The sequence below is a fragment of the Vulpes vulpes genome, chromosome 5 (assembly GCF_048418805.1).
Source record: "Vulpes vulpes isolate BD-2025 chromosome 5, VulVul3, whole genome shotgun sequence".
NCBI classification, from domain to species: Eukaryota; Metazoa; Chordata; class Mammalia; order Carnivora; family Canidae; genus Vulpes; species Vulpes vulpes.
The window spans coordinates 13,623,675-13,636,968 of record NC_132784.1 but is presented as its reverse complement, the minus strand read 5'-3'; the positions used below and the strand labels follow the sequence as shown (position 1 = coordinate 13,636,968).

Below are 13,294 nucleotides of genomic sequence, written 5' to 3'. Positions count from 1 at the left end.
AGGAAGTCATATGTTAGGAATAATGACTCCATTTTTACAGTTATTGTCCCTATTAAGCATAATATTTGAATTATCCTGCCAGCATTCTCTGGTTTCCACTTTCCATTCATTTATTGCTACCAATTATTTTCCTAATTGCCCACCTGCTCATAAACATCTTACAGCTGTCAGTTATTGAAAAAAATGGGATTCCAACCATTTGGTCTAGCATTCAACCTCGTCTATGGTTGGTTACCATCTTAACTTTTAGACAGTCATAGGTAGATAGAGGTGTTCCTAAATCTTAAGAAATAGTTATTCTAATATTTCGATAGTTCAATTTTGGCTGTAGCTCATTCTTTTCCCTTAGCCTGGCATTTCTTCTTCTCTACCTTCCTTATCCCATGAAATCACCCCTTGTCCTTAATGACATGATTTAAATTCAGTATCTCAAAAATGTCTTCATGAATCACTTCCCTCACCTGACCTCTGCCACTCATGGCTATGCCTTGTAATATGTATTTTTTCTTCATTGGATTTTAGTAGTTTACCTGCCTATCTCTCACATAAAATTATAATCTTCTTGAAGATAGGGACTACACATTAAAATCTTTATAGCCCCAGGTGCACTTAGCAGCGTACTTTCAAACGACAAATTGCAAATTGGCTTTTAAAGGTTTGGGGAATTAAACTAAATTATTTCATTTATGGAGCATATACATGTAGAAAACTTATGTCAAAATCAGTGGTTCTCAACAGAACGATTTTTTTCTCCTCCCCTGCAGGGGACATTGGGTAAGGTCTGGAGACATTTTTGGTTGTCACAACTGAAAGAAAGAGCTGCCACTAGCATCTTGTATGTAGAGGTAAAGGGTTGTCGCCAATCCCAAAATGCCAGGGCAGTCCTCCACAACAAAGAACTATCTAGTCCTCTGGACGCCTGGGTGGTTCAGTGATTGAGCACCTGCCTTCAGCTCAGGGCATGATTCTGGGATACGGATCTGATCAAGTCCCCAATAAGGCTCCCTGTGGGGAGCCTGCATCTCCCTCTGCCTTTCTCTCTGTGTCTCTCATCAATAAATAAATAAATAGATGATAGATAGATAGATAGATAGATAAATAAATAAATAAATCTCTTTAAAAAGAAAAGAAATATCTAGTCCTCAATGTCAGTAGTTTGAAAAACCCTAATCCGGGAATCCCTGGGTGGCTCAGCAGTTTAGCGCCTGCCTTCAGCCCGGGGCATGATCCTGGAGATCCTGGAGGGCTCCCTGCATGAGGTCTGCTTCTCCCTCTGCCTGTGTCTCAGCTTCTCTCTCTCTCTCTTTTTCTCTCTCTCTCTCTCATGAATAAATAAATAAAACCTAAAAAAAAAGAAAAGAAAAATCCTAATCCAAGTTAAGAAGACACCGTTTATCATTACTTCCATATTTAAAAAAATAATAAAAAGAATCACCTGTTATGCATACATGCCAGACTAATTTTTATATCAGTCATTATTTTTTATTATAATTGACATTATTGGTGGTACTTTTTTATATATAAATATATGATTACATATATATATGTAATCAAGTCTTTTTAGCATATTTTCCCAGTCTTTTCTGTTTGATTACCTGTTTTTTATTCCTCTCTCATTGTATATCCACCTTCCAACACATGCACCCATATTAAAAGGGTAGCATGTGGAACGCCTGAGTGACTCAGTGGTTGAGTGTCTGCCTTTGGCTCAGGGCATGATCCCGGGGTTCTGGGATCAAGTCCCATATTGGGATCCCCACAGGGAGCCTGGTTCTCCTTCTGCCTATGTCGCTGCCTCTCTCTCTCTCTCTCTCTGTGTGTCTCTCATGAATAAATACATAAAATCTTAAAAAAAAAAAAAAGGCTAGCATGTGTCTTTCCAGAGTCACAGTCATACATACACACATTTCTGTGACTGTATAATTTGTATAGATACACAATACATATGCATATATGTATTCCTATAATTCTTTATAGTTATTTATTTATTTATTTATTTATTTATTAATAAATGTTATAAATTATCACTGAATCAGTCTGGCTCATGTTGGCTAGACAAACTGCCAAAGGCAAAGGTTTTCAGTACCTAACTACTGGTTCTCTCTTTTTACAGAAAGTAACTAGAACTCATATGGCTAAGAAGCTTAGAAGACTAGTTTGCGAGAGGGTCTGGGAAATGTGAATTTGGAGCTTCTAATGGCCCACTGTAATCAAAGACTATATAGGGGCGGGCATGGAGCTGACTAGCAATAGACAATGGCCAATGTATATATGCTGATTAGGTTACTGCTAGTATAAATTTGTATCAGTACTGTCATTATTTAGCGCATGAAATAATTTTTGTGTCTTTGTCCCTCAGTAATATCTCGGTGAACCTTCTCCAAGTCAATTCATGTAATACTACTTTGTTTTCCACAAAGCCTGAATGTTCTAACATGATACAGATGAATCATAATCCATCCAGGCATTTGCTTCAATGGGTTTTCACCTTGAACCTTCTTTTTGGCCATCATAAACACTGCTGAGATAAATATCATGCATCAGCATTTTCTACACATTGGTTCTTTTCTTTTTTTTCCTTACAAGATGAGGTCCCAGGTTTGGGATTGCTGATATAGACTATGTTTTGTTTTCAGTTGCCACATTGCTTTCCCATATGGGCATACCACTTTATTTTCACAATCAACATAGGAAAGGACTCCTTTCACTATATCCCTGCCAGCAGTATTTGTTATCTGGGATAGTCTCTTAATTGCATTTTCCCCAGAAAGCAAGTCATAATAGAAAGCACCTCAAATGCTATCCCAACTAGACTGTTGCAGATCCTCTAACGCCATTATAGTGCCTGGGGATTTTTGAATGATTCACAGTTTTCTAATTTAAAATTATGAAAATCAAGGAAGGCGGATTAGCTTTATAGCAGTATTATAGCAAAAATAGGTCTAATATTCAATTATATTCATGTTTTATTCTGCTAAGTTGCTTTTAAGCTGGTTAAAAGTTCGTAAGAGTCTGCTATTATCAGGCATTGTCTCTGGTTGAATCAGTCACAGTAGACTAATTTACATTGTAATTACTCTCACTTCCAAAATCTTAACTTTCAACATCAAATGTTCATTTCTTGCTATGTGTCCATTACAAGTTGGCTAGGGGTTGGGAGTGAATTTACTCCAACCTTCTTCACCCAGAAATCCAGGCTTCTGAGGTGTCCACCATCAGAAGTATTCCTGTTGATTGTGGCAGTGGGAAGAAAAGGTGAAAAATTGGCCTTTATATATAAACTTCTGCAAAGCAGTGACACTGCTGTGTCCAATCACTTGGTAATGATTGACTAATACATTGACTAATTTCTTAGAACATTAATTACGTATTTCTTGACTTATCATGATTCAGCATATAGTACTTCAGTTGCCTTCCTGTTCCCTTTCTGGCAACTTTACCAATTTTGAGTTATTTTTTAAGTACATTAAGACCACTGATTTTGAAAAACTAGGTAGTTGGCTTGCTATCTAAATTGAAGAGTAAAATGGTCAAATAGCTATGTATTCCTATTTGTTATTTATGTGGCTCTTTGAAGGCATTAATTAATGGCATCAAAAATATTATGACAGCTTAATCAACATTAGGATAAATGGCATTAGTGTTTGTCATGTTTTCAATGTGATTTAAATCTAGTTGCAGTCCTTGATGACTGACATTTGGATCCAGTTTAATTTCATCAGAGTGCATATTTGCACTTCTCATATTGTTAAGCTAGTAGTTAGAGTTTGTGCTATTATGAAACTAATATAACCCAAGGAAAAACTTTAGCTTTTTAAAAGAAGTTATAAGATTATAAATGTACACTTTCATGAAGGCAGTCACTAATGTCACTAGTTTTTTGTCCACAGAAAAAAGATCTTATGGACATTCCCTGGTATTGCAGCTTTCAGCAAATGGCATTAAAATTCTGATTCCATATTGCTTGTTCTTTTACATTGAAGCAGATGTCAGTTTCATATGGATTCTGAATATCATCCAATCTGTTCTTCAAATATAAATGTAATTACTGGTCAATGGTTTTGGATAATTTATACATCTGCTAGAATCGTGGAGGTTTTATCAATTGTTTTGACTTAGAGTTTGTTCCTTTCAGAAAGCTGAGGATCTGGAGCTATATTAGTTTGGACTAAGTAACCTCTGCTCCTTGGAATAGCCATATGAGCTTAAGTAGCATGGGTGTGGATGATCTGAACTGTTACTACTCACAAGTCCTAATAGAAGGTTCAGATACAAAAAGAGGATTCCTTCCAAGTAAGGAAGACTTTGTGTGCCTATTTCACATTCTCTTTGTGAAAGGCAAAAGAAGGTAGTATACAAAATAGGTAAAGCTTAAGCTTTAGATGGCTAGAATAAAGTGAATATTTTTTTCTCCATTACAAGAAGTTGTAAATAAGACCACCTTCTGGGACACCTGAGTGGCTCAGTGGTTTAGCGCCACCTTCAGCCCAGGGCATGATGTTGGAGTCCCAGGACTAAGTCCCATGTCGGCTCCCTGCCTGGAGCCTGTTTCTCCCTCAGCCTGTTTCTCTGCGTCTCTCTCTCTCACTCTCGCTCTCTTGCACTCTGTCTCTGTCTCATGAATAAATAAAATCAATCTTAAAAAAAAATAAGACCACCTTCTATCCAGTTTTAAGACACGTGAGATAATAGTTCTCAAACTTCTGGCTACATATGACCCACACAGTTTCAATAATTATTTCTTATTTCCTGTTGTCACTTGAAAACTTTCTAAATGAAGGGAAACCAGTAAATATAATTTGTTATTACCTCTCCTCTTCCCACTATTGGTACTAAAACTACTGCTGTTAGTATTCTATTACTCCTGGTCCATATTTTACCAATATAACATGTAATACTGGTCAATAGTTTGTGACAATTTATACATTGGCTTAAGCCATATCAGTTTATTTTGATTTAGAATTTGTCACCTCTATAAAGCTTAGAATTTTGAACCAAATTATCTATCTGTAGTAACAGTCACATGTATTATATGTTCTGCATTCATCATGTCATGGATGCTTCACAACAGGTCTCTAAGGCAGGTGTGAGACTTATCCACATTTTATAAAAGGAGAGGACTGAGATTTTAAAAGGTTAGGAAAATTATTAGAGTCATTTGGATATTAAATTTAGGCTGCCTGTTATAAAGCCCTCTCTTTTAAACAACCTGTTATAGCTTTCTTTCTCTCTATCCCACCCCTCAAAAATTTGTATTTGTATTTTGGCATTCTCACCTGTGATATAAATGACATGTAGTGTTGAAATGATTAACTAGATCTGATCATTGTTACATACTTGCCAAATCACCATAATCAAAGTAGAATATCAATGAAGTTTTCTGGATATTAAGATTGCTTTCATCATTTTGCACACTGAGATTTAAAATCTAGGATCTGATAATTAGAGGATTATATCAGAAGTCCTGGCATTTGCTCTGTTTGCTATTATGTAATAGTCCCATAGCATGCTAGAACACAAGGCCTCTAGAACATCTTCTACCTTTTTAGAATGTTCAATGTAGATAGTAATTTGGCTTCCATTAGACAATATTCTACTGCCCCAACATATAGACGAAACACGGTTCTCTGAAGGTTATATTATCATACAGGCCAGCAGTTTGAAATGTTTGGCATTAAATATATTTGAACATGGATTTTAAATAATTTTATCCTGAATTATCTCTATTTTGTATAGACAGAGCCTGTTTAATTTCTGTTGTTCCTGTTGTGGGGGCTATTGCTGATCCTAATATTATTTTGGAATGCTTTGTGATGTGTTGAAATTAAAAGCCTCTCCTGAACTCTCAAGCACACAGTTACTATTACTGCTATGCTAGTTAGAAAAGAACTGCCAGTGAAGAGTGGGGCATAGCTAGGTGTGTCCCATTTATCAATTCAGAGGGATTTTGCCACCCTTTGCTTTCATCAGAGTATTTGTGAGTCGAGCTGGATGGAATCAGAAAGATTCTGTAGAGACTATTTTATTGATGACCAAATCCATTTTTGTAATAAGATCCCAAATTGAAACTTTTCAGCTGTGAGTTGGCTATTACTAAAGTGACATCTATCATAGTTTATCAGTCTCTTAAGTATGCAGTGTTAGCTCAAACCCAAATCATTTTTGTGGCATAAAAAAGGGATTAAGCAGATGAACAATTGTTGTTGAAACTATGGATTTAAAAGCTTCAGTATTGGTACTGTGTAATTTCTAAATGACAATTTGATATTGATATGATAAGGAAGGCAACAGCCATTAATAACTGAAAGTGATGCAAATGTAGGTATTAAATAAAGACAAACTAAAAGCAGGCAAACAATACAACACTTGGCTCTTCAGCAATTATTCTATAGTATGAGTACTTAGAAAGCTTCCTAATGTGTTACATTTTTTGGTTTGTTTTATATGTTTCTGGATCCAGATTTATATTTTTGAAAATAATATCTACTATCAACCTGACATAAAGAGTAGTTCACTGAGACTGACATCTTCTGGAAAAGAAGGAATTATTTTTAATGGGATTGCTGACTGGTTATATGAAGGTGAGTTGACTAGATTTTGTTTCAATAGAACACAGATGACCTGTTTTTATACAAAATCTGTGAGAGAAATATGTTCATTCTAGAACAATACTTAGAGCTCCATTTCCTCTTATTTCCTCTCAAGACTGCCTTCATGTTTTCATGTCTTTGCATGTGCTCATATTTCAACTGGTTGTGATTCACATCTACCACATTTAGGGTGATTCACATCTACCACATTTAGGGTGTGTGTGTGTGTGTAGACACACCCATACATACACATACATTTTGTTCAGGCTACATAGATTTTATTTTGGTGATGCTTAACTAATGAAAGTGAATGATGGTCTTAGTCAACTCTGGAGTTAGATGCTAAATTTTTCTGACTATGGAAGAGAAGAAACAAAAACTTTTACTGCTCAAAAAATGCATCAAAGCCACTTGATTTTAGTCATTCCCATTAAGAACAGTCTGTCACATTTTAAAAGCCATTGCATAGGGAGCAAAATAAAACCCACCTAAAGAATTATTTGCAATAACTATTGAATCAGGTTTTCATGATAGCTGAGAATATAAAAAGGAACCAAGTAATGGAAACCTCTATCCAGCTTGATCATGCACCAATTATCAGCTGGGTTGTAGGTACAGATTTCCTGGGAAGTCTCAAGGTGTGAGGTTAATACCTAAGTTTCAGACTCTGCAACTGATCTTGGCAAAATATGTCAAGATTTAAAATAAGCTAGTCATATTTGATTAGAAATTATAAAGCTAAGGCTCATCTAGAAAATAAATTTTATTTATTGAGCAATATTGGCAAATGCAATCTTTCTATCTCAGAATCAATATTTTTAATTCTATAAGAAAAGTAAATCACTTGCCTATTCATTTATTCATCCATTCTGTCATTGAACATTGAACATTGTTAAAGACTTACTATGTTCCAAGTATTTGTAAGGGTGCTGAGATATAATAAGAAACAAAGTACTTTCAGGACCTTACATAAAGAAAAACATTTAGCTGGGTGGAGCTATTTTACTAATGAAGAGACACTGTAGCCTTTGGGATTTATACACATATGTGTACACGTATGCTTATATATTTTCTATGTGTATACTAGCATCAAATAATAAAGTATTTTAGAGGCCACAATTTATTCTGAGGAGTAGTGATAGCTACTTTGAAAATATCAACAATAATTACGCTATAGATTTTTAAAAATTCAAACACAAACTGATAAGTAGGGGTCTTTCATTCAAAGTGTCAGAAGCTGACTCTGGCTTTCTTATTTCAAAAGGATAAATTGTTGAAGGAGCCTCAGATGGCTCAAGAGATTAAAGAAATAAGTGGAGAACAAACTTGAAACTTGGGTAATTCCAGGAGTCTAGGTAGCAAGAACTAACCATTTCTTACAGAGAGGAGCTAGGTAAGAGATACACTTTATCTTCAAAATATTGTTGCTACTATGTGAGACCCAGATGTCAGTCAGTGGAGTGTGGACAGAAGTCAAATCACAATAAACACAGAATTCTATGAAAGAACAAAGGAGACTTAGCCCTTTCTAGGGATTTGCAAACATTTTCCTAAAGGAGAAACCCTCTGAGTTGAGTCTGAAAGATTAAGAACTATAAGAAGAAACTAGGTAGGGAAATAGCCCAAGTGTCCATCGACTGATGGATAGATAAAGAAGATATAGCATATATATATCCAATGGACTATTACTCCCCCATAAAAAGGAATGAAATCTTACCATTTGCTAAAACATGTATGGAGCTAGAGAGTATTATGCTAAGTGAAATAAGTCAATAGATAAAGATAAATATAATATGGTTTCACTCATGTGGAACTTAAGACACAAAACAAATGAGCAAAAGAAAAAAGAGAGAGAGAGAGAAGGAAACTAGAAATAGACTCCTAACTATAGAGAACAAACTGGTGAACACCAGAGGGAAGGTGGGTGGAGGGATGAGTTAAATAGGTTATTGGGGTTAAAGAATCCACTCACTGTGATGAGCACTGGGTGCTCTATGGAAATGCTGAATCACTATATTGTACATCTGAAACCAATATTACACTGTATGTTAACTAATGAGATTTTAAATATATTTTTTTAAAAGAAGAAAGTAGGTAGGGAAATCTAAGCAAGGGTTAAGAGCTTGCAAAAGCATAGCTAAGTTAAATAGCATGGTGTGTGCCTTGAGAACTAAAGTCTGCTCGGTATTATTGGGTCATAAGATTTGAGAAAAAGGAAGGCAGCAAGAACCAAGGGATAGGGGCCCTAAAAATAACCTGGGATTTCAATTATTTTTCCACTAGTAAATGGGGTAACTAATAGAGCTTTTCAAGTAAGGGAGTGTTAATATCATATCTTCCATATAAATAGATCATTTTTGACTACAGTACAAAGCTGGGATTGAAAAGCAGAAAGAACCAGTGAGCAGCTGGGAGGCTTTTCTAAGTTCTGCTGAGAGATAATGAGCAATATTACTCGGATTAAAGCAGTAAGAAGGAGAGAAAATTCTAAAATTGATGAGGCAGTGAATAGATAGATCTTGGTTAAATGGTTGGGGTGCAGATGAGAGGAAGTCAAGAAAGATTCTTTGGGTTCTGGTCTGAGTCACTAGTAACAGACACAGTGAGCAGGCATTCATAAGAGTGGTGGGTTTCAGTGGGGACACGGTGCTTCACAGTGTGCTGGCTTGCTACCTTGGGTAACAAACTGTGATCCTTCACATCGAAGAAATTTTAAGTTAACTTAATGTAGAATATACTACCTTGACAACTGAACAACATGCCCTGGGCCTCTGTCCTTTATGTAAGGCTTTATATAATTTATAGCATTACATTTTTTTAGAAAATGTCAGAAGAGAATTTAAAGACCATTATCTGACAGTTATTTTCTTAATTAGAGAATAAAATTCTATATATTTGGGTGGAGAATGAACACTGTGTTAGGGAATAGGTAGGACTAATAGGACAAAAACTCTGGAAAAATTAAAGTTTTCGCTATTCAAAATAAACTCAATCCTTTGGGCTCTTATGTAGGTATACTAGCAAATCCTAAATGTGTTATGTGATGAATCCTCACAATGCTAGCATATTTAATCGTTTACTGAAGAAACCAAGACCCAGGGAGACAGGTGACTTGGACATGGCCTCAAAGCTCATGAGTGCCGGAGCTGGCACCTGAATGTGTGTCCTCAAAGCCAGCACTTCATCCTGGTCTACTCTACCTGTTAGAATTCAGTGCTTTTCCTCATTCCCTAAGGGATGATATACATTATGGACCTAAGCCATTAGATTTCACTGATCTGTTTCCTCAGCCAAGGACTCTGAACCCTATTGGCCATGGACTTACTTCAATTCTTGCTTTATTTCCAAGAGAAGGGGTAGGTTATATCAAGGGAATCAGTGTTAAGGTTTGATACAGGGACTTAGGCCATTCAGATGTTATTGATTTTTCCCTCATGCATCATCCCCAACCTATGTTTCAAGAGTCCCACATGTACCTTCATCTCCCAATACCACTTTGCTTTTCCAAAGGTGCTAAAAACTCCCAGATTCCAGGCTTCCTCTTTTCCCTTTATTTCACTCACCACAACACGGTGACATCTACTAGGGATGCATATGATCTTCAACAGGTATGTCTGAGATACTCTAGTGTGGAGATTTCCTTTTTTGTTACTTTACAAAAATCAACTACAATCTGAATTAGTATGTGTGGAAGAATCAAGAAGTAACACATAACATTTCCACTTTCTTTATTTGAAATTTGCCTTTTATAAATATCATAGAAAAAAGATTTGAGGAGTCACATAAAAGATAAAAAAAGTGGGTTTTTTTGTGGCACATTTTAAAGGCATGGCTTAAACTTTTTAGGTCTAGGCCAATCTGTGAGTGTGGCTCTTGATCCAAATCACAGGCACTTATGTTGACTTTTTAAAGTCTTTAAAAGTGTTATTGTAAAATCTCCTTGTTTCTATTTCTAGTAGTATTCAACTCCTAAGGAAAATAAAGGCAAATAAAATGTGTTTTAAAGAGTCAGTGAAATTCAGAAGAAAAATAAAACATACTTAAAATGAAACATCATTTTAAACACAATTCACATAAAATGCACCTAATGTCATTCATATGAATTGGAACATTTAAAGTAGTAAGTTAGCTAAATAAAATATCAGATGAATGGTTTGTTTAAAAAAACAGAGTTCACAGCTACCAAGTCTACAACTTTGAAAATTTCCAAAAAGTATTGAATCTATTAAATAGAAACAAAAAAATGACTATCACTTTAGGTTATAGGAGCATATAAAATATTGGAACTAATGTGCCTAAATGATTTACAGATGTGTTGTTAAGGAATTCTTCTGTGATATTCAGTTCAGGATATTGAGTACATATATCTTTCCAACATTACCTGAGAGCAGTATGAAGAAGAATAGGATTTCTATGTTTCATACATTTCCAACTTAGTGGAATGAAAAACTGTAAACACCTTTTACATAAGCAACCATTTGGAGCATGGTAAATAGAACTACATGCCTACATACCAACTAGAAATGTAAGTAGGAATTAAGTCTAATGGGATGGGGAAATATAGGGTGGCTTCATAGAACAAATGGTATTTGCACTGAGCTTTAAGGATTACAAGAATAGAAAAGTGAGAGAAAAATGACAGCATAAACAATATCCTTATCAACAGATAGAGATTGTTGCATTTTTTGGTTGTTTACGAAGAATAGTGCAAAATACCTACTTTCACTTTTTTTATGACTTGTCTTGGACACAGGAAATTATATTCATCCATTCATTGATTCTACATATTTATTGAGCACTTACTAAATCCCAGTAAACCTGGACTATGACAGGAAAAAGAAAAAAAAAATTAGAGATGCAGCCATGGAAGCCAGAGGAAGATAGACTAATAAAGCTGAGTTTCAGGAGGTCAAACAAACTAAAGATCCCATAGTTACTGTTGGATTTGCTACCAGAAATTGATAAGAGCAAAATCAGTTAATTTGTGGTACCAAAAGCAAGATTGCAGTGGATAGAGGTGTAAACAGGAAGTGAGAAGGTTATGAATATAGACAATTCTTTTAAGAAACATGACAGTGAGATACAGAAAATAAAGGGGGGAAATGAACCATAGACCCATATGGCTGGCAGTAGCATATTCAGGAAATCTTATCTGCCTAAATTGATAAACTATAAATGGATAAAATCAGCTTACTTTCCAGAGTAGCATGTTAATCTGCATGCAATGATTATATATTAGTTTTCGGTAAGTACTTTGTGTTGAGGCTATGTTTTTAAGTGTCTTTGATATAAAACAACACATGTTGAAAACTCCATCTGTTCTGTAGTGAGATTCTCTAATCATTGTAATAAAGACAAAGAAGAACCAAACCTTCATTGACATGGAATGGAATGCAACTTGTAGAAATACATTATTTGTAAATAATCTAATATAATTAACACAGGAGGTTTCAGTCCATGAGTAAGAGTCCTTATTAGTTACAATTGAAGAACTATGTGTGTTATCCAAGAGAAATCTTAGGCAGATGCATATTAAAGATTCTTTTATTTACCTCCTTCCCATTTCAGTTAGCTTTATTTTGGGACCTGAAGGAAGTCACATAACTCTTTGTGTGTACGACTTTACTATTTTAACATTTGTGTGAGGAACAACTTTAGGCATAGATCACTCTAAAATAAAGTAGAGTAGATGATACCTAGTTTCTGCTGAATGGTGCTCTCAAATCTGGGCCATTCTTACTCTTGGGAAGTACTTGCACACACATACTTCAAAACCTAGGATACAGCTCATTTCTTTAGGAACCCTGAGTGTTGATTTTAGACAACACAATCTGATCTCTCTGTACCTTCAAGGCTCATGAGACCAAGAGTTTATACTCAGTTTGGGTTCAGCATTTTTTTCCCTCAGTGTGTCATGTGGATGACTCATGTCTCCTCATATGAATTTTAAGTAATTTGTACAAGTCAGGGCCAGGATTACAATTTGAAAAAAAAATGGCCCATTCAAAGGAATATACACAATTTTATCTATGAAGGGGCCACTTGTCAAAGAAAAGGGTTATGTAGCAACTTGTAGCTAGTAATGATTTCGCCATTAACAACTGCAGTGAGAAGGGTAAGCTGTTACTAGAACCTAGAAGGAGGGAATCCTATAGTTTCTGCAGTAACAGAAGCAGGAAGTTTTGGCTGAGGAACATAGCCAGACACACATGTTTCTAACAGGTGAGAACCAAGAGAATAAATGCCGTGCACTAACTTTATTCTCTTCATTTGATTTGTCTGGTTTCACACTGGCCACAGCCAACAAAAACTCAGAGATCATGGGGATATTATTTATTCAAATAAAAATTTCATGTCCTTGAAAGAACACATGAAGTTCCATCTGCTACTGTTTCATTGTAGAGTAGTATTAGTCCAGTTGATATATCTGTCTGAAATTTATAACTACAGCCAACACTTTTGTTTTCATGTAAAGTTTTGGAGCAAATGTCCCCATTAAGAAAAACAAATAAGGTTGTCATAGGGCCTTAACTAGTAATCCTGGTTCCCTCTGTCAACTACTCATTCCTTTTTCCTTTTACCTTCTGCCAGCATTTTGACTATACAGGTCATTTGCCTGGTGGGATCAAACCAAAATTTTATCCCTGCCAAATCCTATTCCTTTGCTTCTTTTTCCTAGGTTCCTACAATTTCAGTTTTCCATT

The 13,294-nt window shown here is 35.5% G+C and overlaps 1 protein-coding gene across 6 annotated transcripts in view; it reads left to right on the top strand.

The window, feature by feature from the left end:
• The window catches only part of DPP10 (dipeptidyl peptidase like 10), a 1,540,096-nt gene that overhangs the window by 1,424,723 nt on the left and 102,079 nt on the right, over nucleotides 1-13,294 (top strand). For all 6 annotated transcript variants that reach the window (XM_072757585.1, XM_072757584.1, XM_026015550.2 and 3 more), the window contains one exon: nucleotides 6,461-6,581. In XM_072757585.1, coding sequence (XP_072613686.1) covers nucleotides 6,461-6,581 — 121 coding nt within the window. The remainder of the gene's footprint in view (nucleotides 1-6,460; nucleotides 6,582-13,294) is intronic.